The following is a 12,307-nucleotide window of genomic DNA, read 5'->3' on the forward strand; positions in this document are numbered from 1 at the left end:
AAAGCATGTAGGTCCCGTCCGGCCAATTTGTAGGGAAAATCAAGAGGAGCACGACGCAAATTGGAAGAGAAGCTCGGCCTTAGATCTCTTCGGAGGTTATTGCGCCTTACATTTATTTATTTTTTTAAACGTTATATGCGAATATGGGTTTCAAATGCATGTTATTGTACACAGTTTTTAAATATAAATATTTTATGTTCGGTAACTACCTGAGGTTACCATCCAACTTTGTATGTCCTGCTTTCAATGTGTCCCCACATGACACCAACCATCCCTTCAACTGTATTGTGGCACCAACCGCTCTAACAACACTGCCAATATAGTCAACACCTGTTGAAACAGCAAGTTTCCTTGAACTCCCGTTAGAGGACATTGATGACAATTTTCTATTCAAGGTATATTTAATACAATTTTCGATTAAAGATATATTTAATACTTCCACTAAATTATCTGGACCCATTAGGATACAATTTGAAAAAAATAGAGTTTTTTTTAGAGAGAATACAGCGTATCACACACAAGTTTCCACAACTCAAAATTGTTGCGAGTACCGTTGCATGCAAGTAAAAGCTGACCCACCCTAATCTACCTATAATTGAAAGTCGTTAAGAGAAAACCTTTTTATATATATAAATATATGTAAATCGAATGTATCTTATTGTATTTTCAAATATTTTATTTTTATTACGTATGTACATATTATTCTATGAGTCTCATACAAAAATTCAAAATAAAATAAATTTTTTTAGCGTTTTTCTTTGCAACAAGGACTTGCAACATTTCCTGTTATTTTATTGACAGTAAAATAGTAGAAAGGAAAACCAATTGAGATAGGGAGCGAAAGATTGGTAAAGGTATTCGAATGGCCTAAATGGGTTGAAGTGAATGTTGCATTATTTGACATAGGTATGAAACTTTCTTCTTTTCTTATTTTTTATAAACATAAAGAACAAAAATATGTACTTTACAAAAAAAGCTAAGCACGTCTCACATATTTAAATACATAAGAGCTAACAAAAAGGGACAACGAAGATTGAATTGACAAGGCATGGAAGTGAAATAAATGTGATAAAACCAGTCAGGGAATAGCACTCTTAGTACGAGAAAGGTGTATTATTTTGCAGCTATGTAATCATATGCACATAAGTATAACTTACATATGTACAAATGTTATGATATATATATACGGAGGGTAGGTACTGTTACATTTGACAACGACCCAAGATATGTGGCAGCTATGCAACCGTTAAAACAAAAAAACTGCGCAAAGATAAAGTGAATTTTAACAGTGTGGTGACAACTAAAAATTTAAAGGGCCTAGGTTAGGTTAGGATGAACTTTATGGTCCGTAAGAAACTCACATCGACTGAACGTGTCTATAATAATAGCAGAAGGTTTTTATACTGAAAGCCCCTATTAAAAGCCATGATCTATGTCATAAAGTAACAGCTCTCCATTCACATACTTACTCAACAACATAAAAAGAACATTACAATAACCGATCCCATTGCCGAGTGTTTTCGAAGTTATAAATACGAATTTTCCAAATAGAAATCGTTATTATAGTCAAGTACAAAGTATAGCTATGTACAAAGGCGTAAATCCTACGATGCGAATCGGTTGAGCACCTTCTCGCTTCTTGTCCTGTCTCCAGCTACCAAAGGCGGCATAGTAACAAGATCTCGAGGCAGCAATTAAGCTAGGTCATAGAAACCTTCTAGTATTTGCTAAGAGGACGGAGTTCTTTTTTCCAATAAGTCCTGGTTCCTAAACCCCTAGTCTTCCGGTTGGTCATGCAGCAAATTCTCTTAACACTGAGTCTGAGACTTTTTTTGAAAGACTTTGGTAGTATTATGTAATAAGTTGGAGAGTTTTCTGTGAAGTAATCTCAGGTATCTTTTCAGAATTATTTCGTAAATATTTGGGACTTTTTAAAAAAACTTATCGGAGTAATTTTTGTCGCCATTTTTGCATAGTTTCGCAACTAATACAGAAGAGCCTCACTGATTTGTTATCGGCAGGCAAACGGTAATTGATAATTGTATTTTTTCACGCTGTGATTCTAGTATGAAGCCAAGCTCTAAAGCGCTATAAAAAAGAACGCAGGAACAAAAGTTACAAAGATGCTACATATGAAACTTGCAAATCTCGAAAAAGTATTCCTTAAATACTAAAAAAGGGTGTATGCATCTATTGCTATACCTCATCAAACTAACTTGGCATATTATTCAAATATAAAAATATGTGAATCAAAAAAATGCGCCATTCATCTAAAGGCCCCTACAGTCGCTTTCTAGGCGAATGTATCTGCCAGCTAAAGATACCTACTGTATACTGCACAGAACACTTGTGCCTGGAGAAACATTTGCACTTTCTTTTTTTTTTTTACGCAAAAAAGCAGAAAGTACAGTGAAAAAACTCATAGCAGTACTTTTATAATTGTGCACTGTTATATAGAAAATATTTGTGGCAAATGTTGCAAGATGGCATGTGTCGGACTTTTTCTGCTTATTGCCAAAAATAAAGCACAAAAATTCGAAAAACATATACGAATGCGTTGTTCAGCCCTCTTTATTCTTTGTAGCCACAAGTGCTGCATGCATATGCTCATGTTGCAGCTATATACATACATGTATGTGTGCATACGGTATGCGTTAACGGAGTTCGTCAAGCGCTCTGAATTTGAAGTGCGTTTGCTGTTGTCGTTTTTTTTAATCTATTGTTGCAACAATAAAATCTTTTCTCCTTTTTTCAGATATGATACATTTTGCTCCTGATGGCTGCTCTTTTTATTTTATTTAAATTTGTTTATTTTTTGGGCTTTGAATCAAGATTTTTACATTTTTTATTGATGCACTCGTATATGTATAACATTTTTATACTTTTATTTATTTTTGTGTTTACAATTTATTCTTTGTTTTATGCCACTGGCTTTTGGGGCTCAGACGGAAGAAATGAAAAATAAGTATGCAACAGTTAAAAAAAAGAACATGCAACATTGTTTCTAAAAAACGACAGAAAATAGAACGCAGTATGTAATGCAGATATATGAAAGAACAGTAATTTTTGTGAAAGTATTTTTTTTTTTATGTGTAAAAATCCACGCTGGTAGAGCCTACGCTATTGCCAGCTACACTTCTCCCACTGGCTGTTTGTTGCAACGTCGAACAATTTTCGTTTGAAATGTGTTGACTTCGTGCGTGGTTTAATTTTTATTTTGTTATTACGTTATAGCGTTTTTTGTCAAAAAGTAATTTGAACCACACCATAACCAGTAAAAGGATGCACATTTGTTGAAACTTTGCTGCATTTGCTTGAAAAGTACAGTTGGTATATTAGTTACATTTTAACTGTGGGTTGTATTTTGTAGAAAGCGATAAGATTCGGAAGTTGAGTGTGAAATATTTTAAGAAATTCACTAAGCTGTATAAAATTATAATTATCAACTTTACAATAAAAAATGAGAGCACATAATTTAAAATTGAAAAAAGATTAACTTGAAAACAAAAACTTTTTTCTTCAATGAAAATAGTATTACAACTAACATTTACTCCTCATTATTTGAAGTTAAACTAAAACAAGGTGTATTTCCTTGTGGTCTTAGGTCTATTGTGCTCTTTTTCAAAAAACTTCATCCACGATTAGTTTGAACTGGCCGGTTATTAAGACCTTACATAGACAGAATGTGTCTATGGTATTTATTAATCATTAGTTGCATAAGAGAGCACACCTCCTAAAGTACCTTATAATTTTCCTAGAATATTTTACATTTACTTTTTAAATTTTTAAGGAAATAGAAACCGCGTTGTATCATCAGACAAGACAAGGCGGCAGCTGTTTCGATTATAACTTGAAAATCTTTTCAAAGCCCTTTCTCCTCGACCAAAACCTGAAGGATCCAAGTGGCTTATAAGTGCAATTCATAGCTTTCGAAACCCAGTTGCAAACTTCACCTACGCGCGGCGAATCCTGTTGGAAATATGCATGCATCATGAAGGGTGGTGGATGCCTAGAAGGTTCAATGAGGTCATATTAAATCATTTCGGAGAATTCGGGCTGGTACCTTAATGCTGCTTGTTACCGGAACGTAGCGGATCTATATCCGGAAAAGGAACATGAACATCGATAACAATGCAGAACATATTTTCTTTTTTCAAAATTTTCCAAGGAAATTTTTATCACATTAGATGTAATTTTATGTGCTGATTTCTAAATCATTTTACTTTTTTTGTAACAGCTCTAGTTTTCGAGATATTTTCGACTACCCGAAAACTTATCCCACAGGAGTAGAAAAGTGCAGCAATTTACAAAAGCAAACCTTAATTTTTTTAATACTTCATTTATTATTTGCCTTTATTCTTCCATTTTAAACTATGGGTTTTTGTGTATTTGTTGTTCATTTAACGAAAATTTAAAAAAAAACCTACAAGAATGTCAATAAGAAGGACTCAGCGAAAGTGATCGACATTATTTTGTTTTTGTTCTTAAACTTTCGTTAAATTAAATAACAAATACACAGCAAATACAAAAACAAATAGTTTAAAATGAAATGAAATTGAAGTTTGCGTCTTTCGCTTTTGCACTTTTCAATTACTGTTCGTTCGTATTGGCTTTGACTAAGAGTATTTATTGTGTTTTCTTATAACATATACAATTTTTTTCGTGACTTATTTTAAAATTATTACAATTAATTCTGATTCTAACAATGGCCACAAAAGAACGCCGTTGTTTGAAAGATGCAGATAGTTGCTGTGTTGTTTGTGGTGAACATACCTTCAACAAGTTTCGTAAAGTCAGCACGGACTTTGTTAAAACAGGATATTTTAATTACTTTGCAGTGTAAATTTGCGATGAAGTGAAGCCATGGGTGCCAAAAACTGCGTGCGAAAATTTCGTTGTGTCTCTGCGACAATGGTCGAATGGAAAAAGATCAGCTCTCAAATTTAATACACCAATGATTTGGCAGGAACCTACGAATCATCATGATGATTGCTATTTTTGTGTTTCAAACATTACTGGAATAAACTCGGAAAACAACAAAAAAAAAATGGTCCTATCCGGCATTGCCTTCTGCTCAGCGACCACTTCTGCACTCAAAAGAATCATCAGTACCGCACACGTCATCAACTTTTGAAGGAAGATGGGACACGCATATGATGGCCGATCACTGCTGGAATCTTTGTCGAGATCTTGAGCAATGCCCACAGGCAAGAAAATCTTATAAAAGGCAATTTTGTGCTGATAAATGATTAAAATTAAGTATGTAAAAATTCTCATTTTTGTAAGAATTTAACACCTATACGAAAATTAACAACTAGAGCTGTTAGAAAGAAACAAATAATTTTTTCGTAATCAGCACCCTTAAATTGACTTAAAACGACTAAAACAAGTCTTGAAAATTTTTCACTGTTGACCAGTGTAATACTCCCAACAACAGCCAAAGCCTGATGTCGCTAGAGAGATAGTACTCAGAAGGGGAGATTGGATCGTTGCTGAGTATAAGGGAGGCGGAAGGGATAGTGGGAAATAGAAAGGCGAGTATTATATTCTTAAAGGTCGTGCGGATAAACCAAACTTAACAATATCTGCGTACCTACGAGTATGGAAGAAAGCAAAACATAAATTACTAAAAACTGGTTTCTAGTAGAGTAGTATATCTGACAAACTAATTCCATGAATTGGAACGTAATACTTATAGTTGCTAGTTTGTGGTGTCTTTTTCGCTGACTAAAATGTTTTTCTTATAACTTTTTGGGTGACAGAAATACATTTTTTAAAATATATATATGTAGCTATGAAATGTTATTAATACATACATATGTAGAAATATATGTTATAACAAATGCAAAAAATATTTTTTCGTACACTTATTACATACATAAATACTTTTGAAACTTTGAACTTTGCTGTATAATATTGACATTTTCAGTTAAAACTACATATATCCCTATTCAATTTAGAAAATATTTGGAAATTGCAAAATCTTAGTGGAAGCTATTTTATGTAATATATATTATAAAAACCATGTCTTATACCATATTCTTGCCCGCGTGACTGATAATTGAGGAGTTAGGTGCAAAAAGGGGTCAAGGGTAGGTGTATCCTTTTTGTGTTAAAAAGCTGAATAGGAAGAAAAGGTTCAACTTTATATACCCATAACAAATATTATTTTTATATCTCCGTAACTGACTTCGCGACATCGAAAAATTTAAAGCTCTATTCCAGCTTTTTGCTTTGTTTTTAAAAAAAAAAAATTTATTTATCGACCTACATCGAATTGAATCCGTTCGCAATTAAACCATTGGAAAAAATAGTAACTTGGAAGGATATGGAGACTTCTAGTATGGCTACTCAGCCCTTCACTGCGATGTCTGCAGATCAATATCAAATTTCTTTCTTCGTAATGCAATTGGTCCATGCGGCCGTTCTATATCTCAGTCGGCAAGTACGATCGCCCGATGAAGATCTCGCAAAATCCTTTAGATAAGCAGCGGAAGTTTTGATATAGTTCGAAAGAATTCAACCGATCTAGGTACATAGACCTACGTACAGAAATCATAGTACCGCGCTGCAGTAGTCGCAAAAGAATTGCTTCAATTTGATCACAAACGACACTGAGGCATACTATCGCAATACTTTTTATATTCGCTTTCTTGATACTAATATTGCTTATTTAAAAGGCCACTTTCTTGACCACAGATCAGTTTTAGGAAATATTTGTGTATTTTTACAAAATATGAGTGTGATGCTGAAAAATCTGGAGAAATATTTGATTTGCTTGAAAGGGTGATCAGTTGTTCGAGTGAAGCAGGTCAAGAAAGGCTCAACGGTCTAGCATCTTTAACACAAGGACATGGAAATGCCATTAAAAATTCGACCTTGGCCAACTAAACTGATGAAATATCCCATAGTGCGACAGTGGGAGCTACACTCTAAATTTCAAGCAGCAAACTCTAATCTATTTTGACATATTAGCACATTTTCGTCACCAGAACTTGGCCTATTAGTGCTGCTTCGAAACAGCGCAGTTTTAAAACTATATCAATGCATGCAAATGTAGTATATGTTACTACATATACATATGTATACATTAGGGTGGGTTAAATTTATTGTTGAAAAGGCACATCCAGTTTCTGAATCCATGCGTCATACTGAGTAATATTGTCCATGGGACCATAGGTTTGAATGAATTTCGAGCCTCCCTCCCTAATTTTGTTAGAAAATTTTATATCCCAATCCGAATAGAGGCTCGCACAAATAAATTACACGAAAATAAATGTCAAATTCGGATTGGGATTGGGATATAAAATTTTCTAACAAAATTAGGGAGGCTCGAAATTCGTTTCAGTCCTAGGGTTCCATGGACAATAGTACTCAGTATGACCCATAGATTCAGAAACTGGATGTGCACCTGAAGTTTTGCTTCCCCTTTTTTCCCCATACAATTTGACCAGCCCTAGTATACATATATTTTAAAGTGTTTCATAAAAAAGAAAAATCAAGCAACTGTAGGAAAAACTAAAAAGCATAGAATTGGAAATTACAATAACTCTATGTAAATATGACCATAAAAGTAAATGAAATAGACGGGCGGCAGAAGGTGTAATTTGTGGTGTCTAATGGGATAAGAAAGGAATAAGGTTAGAGGGTATATAGATTTGTGTTAAGGTTGATGGTAAGAGCTATATATTGAAGCAAGGCGAAGCAATTGGACATTTCAAAATTGGTAATATAATAAAATACACAACAAATAACAGACGTATGGATAGAATAGGAATACAATTTTAAAAATTAAAAAATCAACTACACAATAAAAAGAAACAAAGCAAGAACAATTTCACTAACATAGGAGTATGTATTTATACGTGTACTATGCCCACATTTTAGCTTTTCATTACAGTAACATCCAAAAAAAATTTAGGACACGGAAACATGCGACATTTATAAAATCAAATTCAACATGAAAATGGAAATGGAAAAAATAAAAAGACCAAAAAAACTAAAGAAGTTAACATAAAATAAGATAAAAGTATTAATAAAATCAAAATGAAAAATTGAAAACAGATATAGCGCGAAATAGGAAAGGAGGCGGAGAGATCGGAAAGTTGGAATGTTTGTTATAGCGAGCTTTGTATTTAGAAAGGTTTTGCGTGAATGTGTATAAAAAACCTAAATGGCGACAAAATTTTTTATAACTAAAATAATCAGAAATGTGTAGATTCTGCAATTGGGCGTGTTGAGCGTTAGTTTCAGTGTATGGTTTGTATGTAGTTGAGTTTGTCTAGGTATTGGTTTAAAGAGCGTGTTATTTATTTAACAACATTTTTTGGTATGGTTAACACATGCAACGCTAGCAAACATAAAATATCAACTCAAAATTTATGCGCGTGAAGAAAAAAAAAAAAATAATAATAATAAAGAAAAAAGGGGAAATAAAATTTTTTTTTTAAATAAAATTTCGCGAAAATGTAAAGGGAAATATAAAACGTCGATATTTCGTGCACAGTTTTAATTTATCTAGCGATTTCGCAAAACAAATTTTTAGAAATTTGTTTTTTTTTTTTGGCCTGCTTTTGTATTTTGATGGAACTACATGGTAGTGTAGATGAGCTCCGATTTTTTTGGTACTTATTTTTTATTAAGCAATTTTGTGTAGAAAAAGGCCACAGTGAAGCCCACTTAGGTTCAACATGTGAGGGAAAATTTGAAATTTAAGCTATACAAATTTATCGTATAAATAAATTTTTGATTAATAAAATTGTACTATTTCTGATAACACTGTTGTTTTTGAGATAACAGGGATGCATTTTTTATTTAACTTGAAAATTTTCTGTTGAAGCAAAGATTTTACTTTATTTGATTTCAAAAAAATAATTTCTTAAAATTATTTTTCTTTACACACATTATAACTTTTAAATTTTTTCAAATGAGTATCTAACACTCAATTCACAACTTTTAGTTTTTGTTTTTATATCTTCAGTTTTATGCTTAAAAGTTTTAATTTAAATTCTTGGTTTTTAGTTTCTAAATTTTAATTTTAAGTTTTTAGTTTTCAGCTTTAGGTGAAAAAAAAATGTATTTTTAACTTTAAAGCTTTGACTTTAAATATAAGTTTTAATTTTAAATTTTTAATTTTAATTTAAAATTGTCAATTATTATTTTATATAAATTTGGTTTGCGGATATTGTTTTACTTTTTAGTTTTAAATTTCAAGTTTTTAATACATATTTTATAGTTTTTAGGTTTAAGTTTTTAATTTTTTCTTTAAAATTTATTAGTTTTTAACTTTTAAACTTTTAATTTTCACATATAACTGGTTTTTTAATATTAATTTTTAGCATACGATTTTCAAGTTTAAAGTTTTAATGATTAATTTAAAATTTTCAATTTAAGATTTTAATTTTTATTTTTTGTTTTTTGTGTTTAATTTTTTATTTTTCATTAGTAACTTTTAATTTTGAGTCTTTAATTTTTAAATGCTGGCTTTTAATTTAAAGTTATAAACATTCAGTTTTAAGATAACTATATTTAAATTTTGGATTTCAATTTTTAGTTTTTCATTTTTCGATTTTTAATTTAAAATTTGTAATTTATAAATTTCAGCTTTAATTAGTTTTCATTTACTTTTTACTTTTAATTTTATTTATAATTTTAGTTTTAACTTTAATTTTAGTATAAATTTGAATTTTGATTTTAGTTCTAATTTGTTTTTAGATTTTAGGTTTTTAATATTTAGATTAAAATTTTTAATAAATTTTTTTTTTTTGTAAATTTTAATTTTATTTTAAATTTTTTTTTTAATTTTTATATTAGTGTAAGTTTTTATTATTATTTGAATTTTAGTTTTAATCTAAATAAAACTTTTTAAACTTGAGTTTTTAATTTTAAAATTTTAAAATTTATTATAATTTTTTTTTATTTAAATTTATTAAATTTGTATTTTAAATTTAAATTTAAAAATTTGGTTTCTAGTTTTCATTTGTAGATTTATATTTATATTTAAATTTAAATTTATGATTTTGAATTTTTACTTTTTGCAGTTAATTTTTAATTTTAAATGATAATGTAATCTTTTTGGTTTAAATTATAATTAATCGTAAGTTTAAGTTTCGGATTTGAATTTATGGAAGGTACATTAAAAACTTTTTAATATTTCTTGTTCCGTACTTAAGGGGGCTTCACATAAGGTTTTATACACATTTTTTTTCAACGTCTGATAATAATTGGTTCGGCAGTAATGTGAACCAAAAGGGATATTAATTACAACCATGTACGAATTTTGTTTTTTTAAATAAAAATTTATAGCTTTTTAATGTTCAAATTTCAATTATTGGCAATAGCATTTTATTTACTAAAGTCGTCGTACAAATTTTCTAAAGCAAATAAAAGTTTAAAAAACAAAATAAATAATTAAAAATAGTGTTGAGCGTTTATATGTATGTATGTTGGAGATATACAAATTCATAGACAAACAACACGACGAAGAGCAAAAAAATATATTTGAATATTTATTGCATAATACTTATTGTGGTACTTTTTTATGTAGTTGTAAGTTATGTAACGGTATTATTTGAGTTGGAAAATCGAAATCGAACAGTAGTGAAAACGTCAACAAAAGAAAAACTAAACACTATTTCATACTTTTGTTTGTTTTATAAAATGTTATAAAAAAGGATAAGCCGTAAAAGGTTTTGGCGCACTTACCGATTCATGCGTGGACAGACGATAATCCAAATCGCCACCCATACCACCACCCACTGACGCCGAACGTGGATGATGCATATGTCTGCTATTGCTGTTGTCATCTTCGCTGCAATCGATTTCCTTTTTGAGTGACTGGAAGCAAGAGAATAACAAAAGCATGAAAGAAATGAGAGCAAAATTTTATTATCAAACACCCCCTCACATACTCACCAGTGGCACTGACTGCACCGGTCCCAAACCAGATGTACTCGTTAATGATTCACTGTTTGCCGCCGCCTGCGCAGCTGCTTGCGCCGCTGCAGAAGAAGGGCTCGGACTCATCCCTACGCCTGCTGAAGTTGCCGCCATCCCACATACACCACTACTACTCGGTCGCTCTCCACTCGCACTGACACCGCCTACATCACGTGGACTACGCGAAGTGGCACGATGTTGCGGATGCATGAGATCTGATGCTAGAATGAGGCTACTTGTCGCTGCAGCTGGTGTCGAGCGCGCTGACTCTGGATCTCCACCACCACCGCCACTACCACCACCTAGAGGGGAGGGTAGCGCTAGCGAAGCCGCTGAATGGCTAATAGCGGCACCGATTTTCATATTCAAACCCATTGCATCGTTTGAGCTATTATCGTCCACATCCTCTTCCAATTCCATATCTTCATCATAACTATCGGGTTCCTCAATTTTTTCCACTACACCCAATGTGAGACCCACACGGCTTAGCATGCTGCATGAAGCCGGTCGCGCAGGTGATGAATCGTAAGCACCACCAGCAACACCACCACGATCTTCATCATCATCTTCATCGTCAGAGTCCGTGCGTCGTTGTCTTGCTTTACTTTCGCCATTACCGTTATTGTGTTGCGACAACTCTGCGCTGGTCCCGCTCAAACCGCTACTAGTCATATGCTTTAAATTGTTATTGTTACTTTTGCTTGTAGCATGCGGCGTAGTCGCCATGGCGCGTTCTTCATTTATTGCAACACATTCCGCGCTAGAAGCTCTTTCCACACTTCGCCCTTGGTAGAGATCAAGTGGTATTGGTGAAGAATCACGCTCTGCTGACATTTGTTGACGCTTAGTAGGTGGCGCTGCTGACGGAGTGCCGCCGCGTTCGCTGCTTGCGTCACGTTTTTGCGCTGAAGACGCCGTTGTTGCGGTGCCGGCTGTGCCGGTTGTTGCTGTTGTTGACGTCGTGAATGTGGATTCAGTCGAAGTGGCAGCTTGTTGCTGCTGTTGTTCTTGATGTTGTTGCTGATTTGTCGCTGTTACGACTGCAGCTGTAGTACTGACTGGTGTTGCTGTAGCTGATACTGCTGTAGTCGTCGTGGTTGAGGTGGCGATTGTAGAGGCTAACGCCACGGAGACGTTTATTGAAGTGGCTGAGGTTGCGCCTGAATTGGCTATAGATGAGTTGGGTCCGCCCGTTAGCGTAGTATTGACGGGACTTTCACAGCTACTTTTGCAAGGCTGAGAATGCGGTCTCAAGCGATCCGGTTCACGTTCTGGCTCTCTGAGTGTTGTATTCTGATTTGTCATTTCTGCTAAGCCCTTGACCTGAATGTAGAATAAAAGTAAGAAGAAATAGTTTAAATTTGCATAA

General features: G+C 32.9%; 1 protein-coding gene across 17 annotated transcripts in view; it reads right to left on the reverse strand.

Annotated features, from left to right (window-relative positions):
* LOC137250593 (uncharacterized) overlaps nucleotides 1-12,307 on the reverse strand; it is an 856,443-nt gene that overhangs the window by 107,808 nt on the left and 736,328 nt on the right. For all 17 annotated transcript variants that reach the window (XM_067783685.1, XM_067783688.1, XM_067783681.1 and 14 more), the window contains 2 exons: nucleotides 10,915-12,261; nucleotides 10,705-10,836 (listed from right to left, as the gene is read on the reverse strand). In XM_067783685.1, the coding sequence (XP_067639786.1) occupies nucleotides 10,705-10,836; nucleotides 10,915-12,261 (1,479 nt within the window). The remainder of the gene's footprint in view (nucleotides 1-10,704; nucleotides 10,837-10,914; nucleotides 12,262-12,307) is intronic.

The sequence above is a fragment of the Eurosta solidaginis genome, chromosome 4 (assembly GCF_040869045.1).
Source record: "Eurosta solidaginis isolate ZX-2024a chromosome 4, ASM4086904v1, whole genome shotgun sequence".
Lineage (NCBI taxonomy): Eukaryota > Metazoa > Arthropoda > Insecta > Diptera > Tephritidae > Eurosta > Eurosta solidaginis.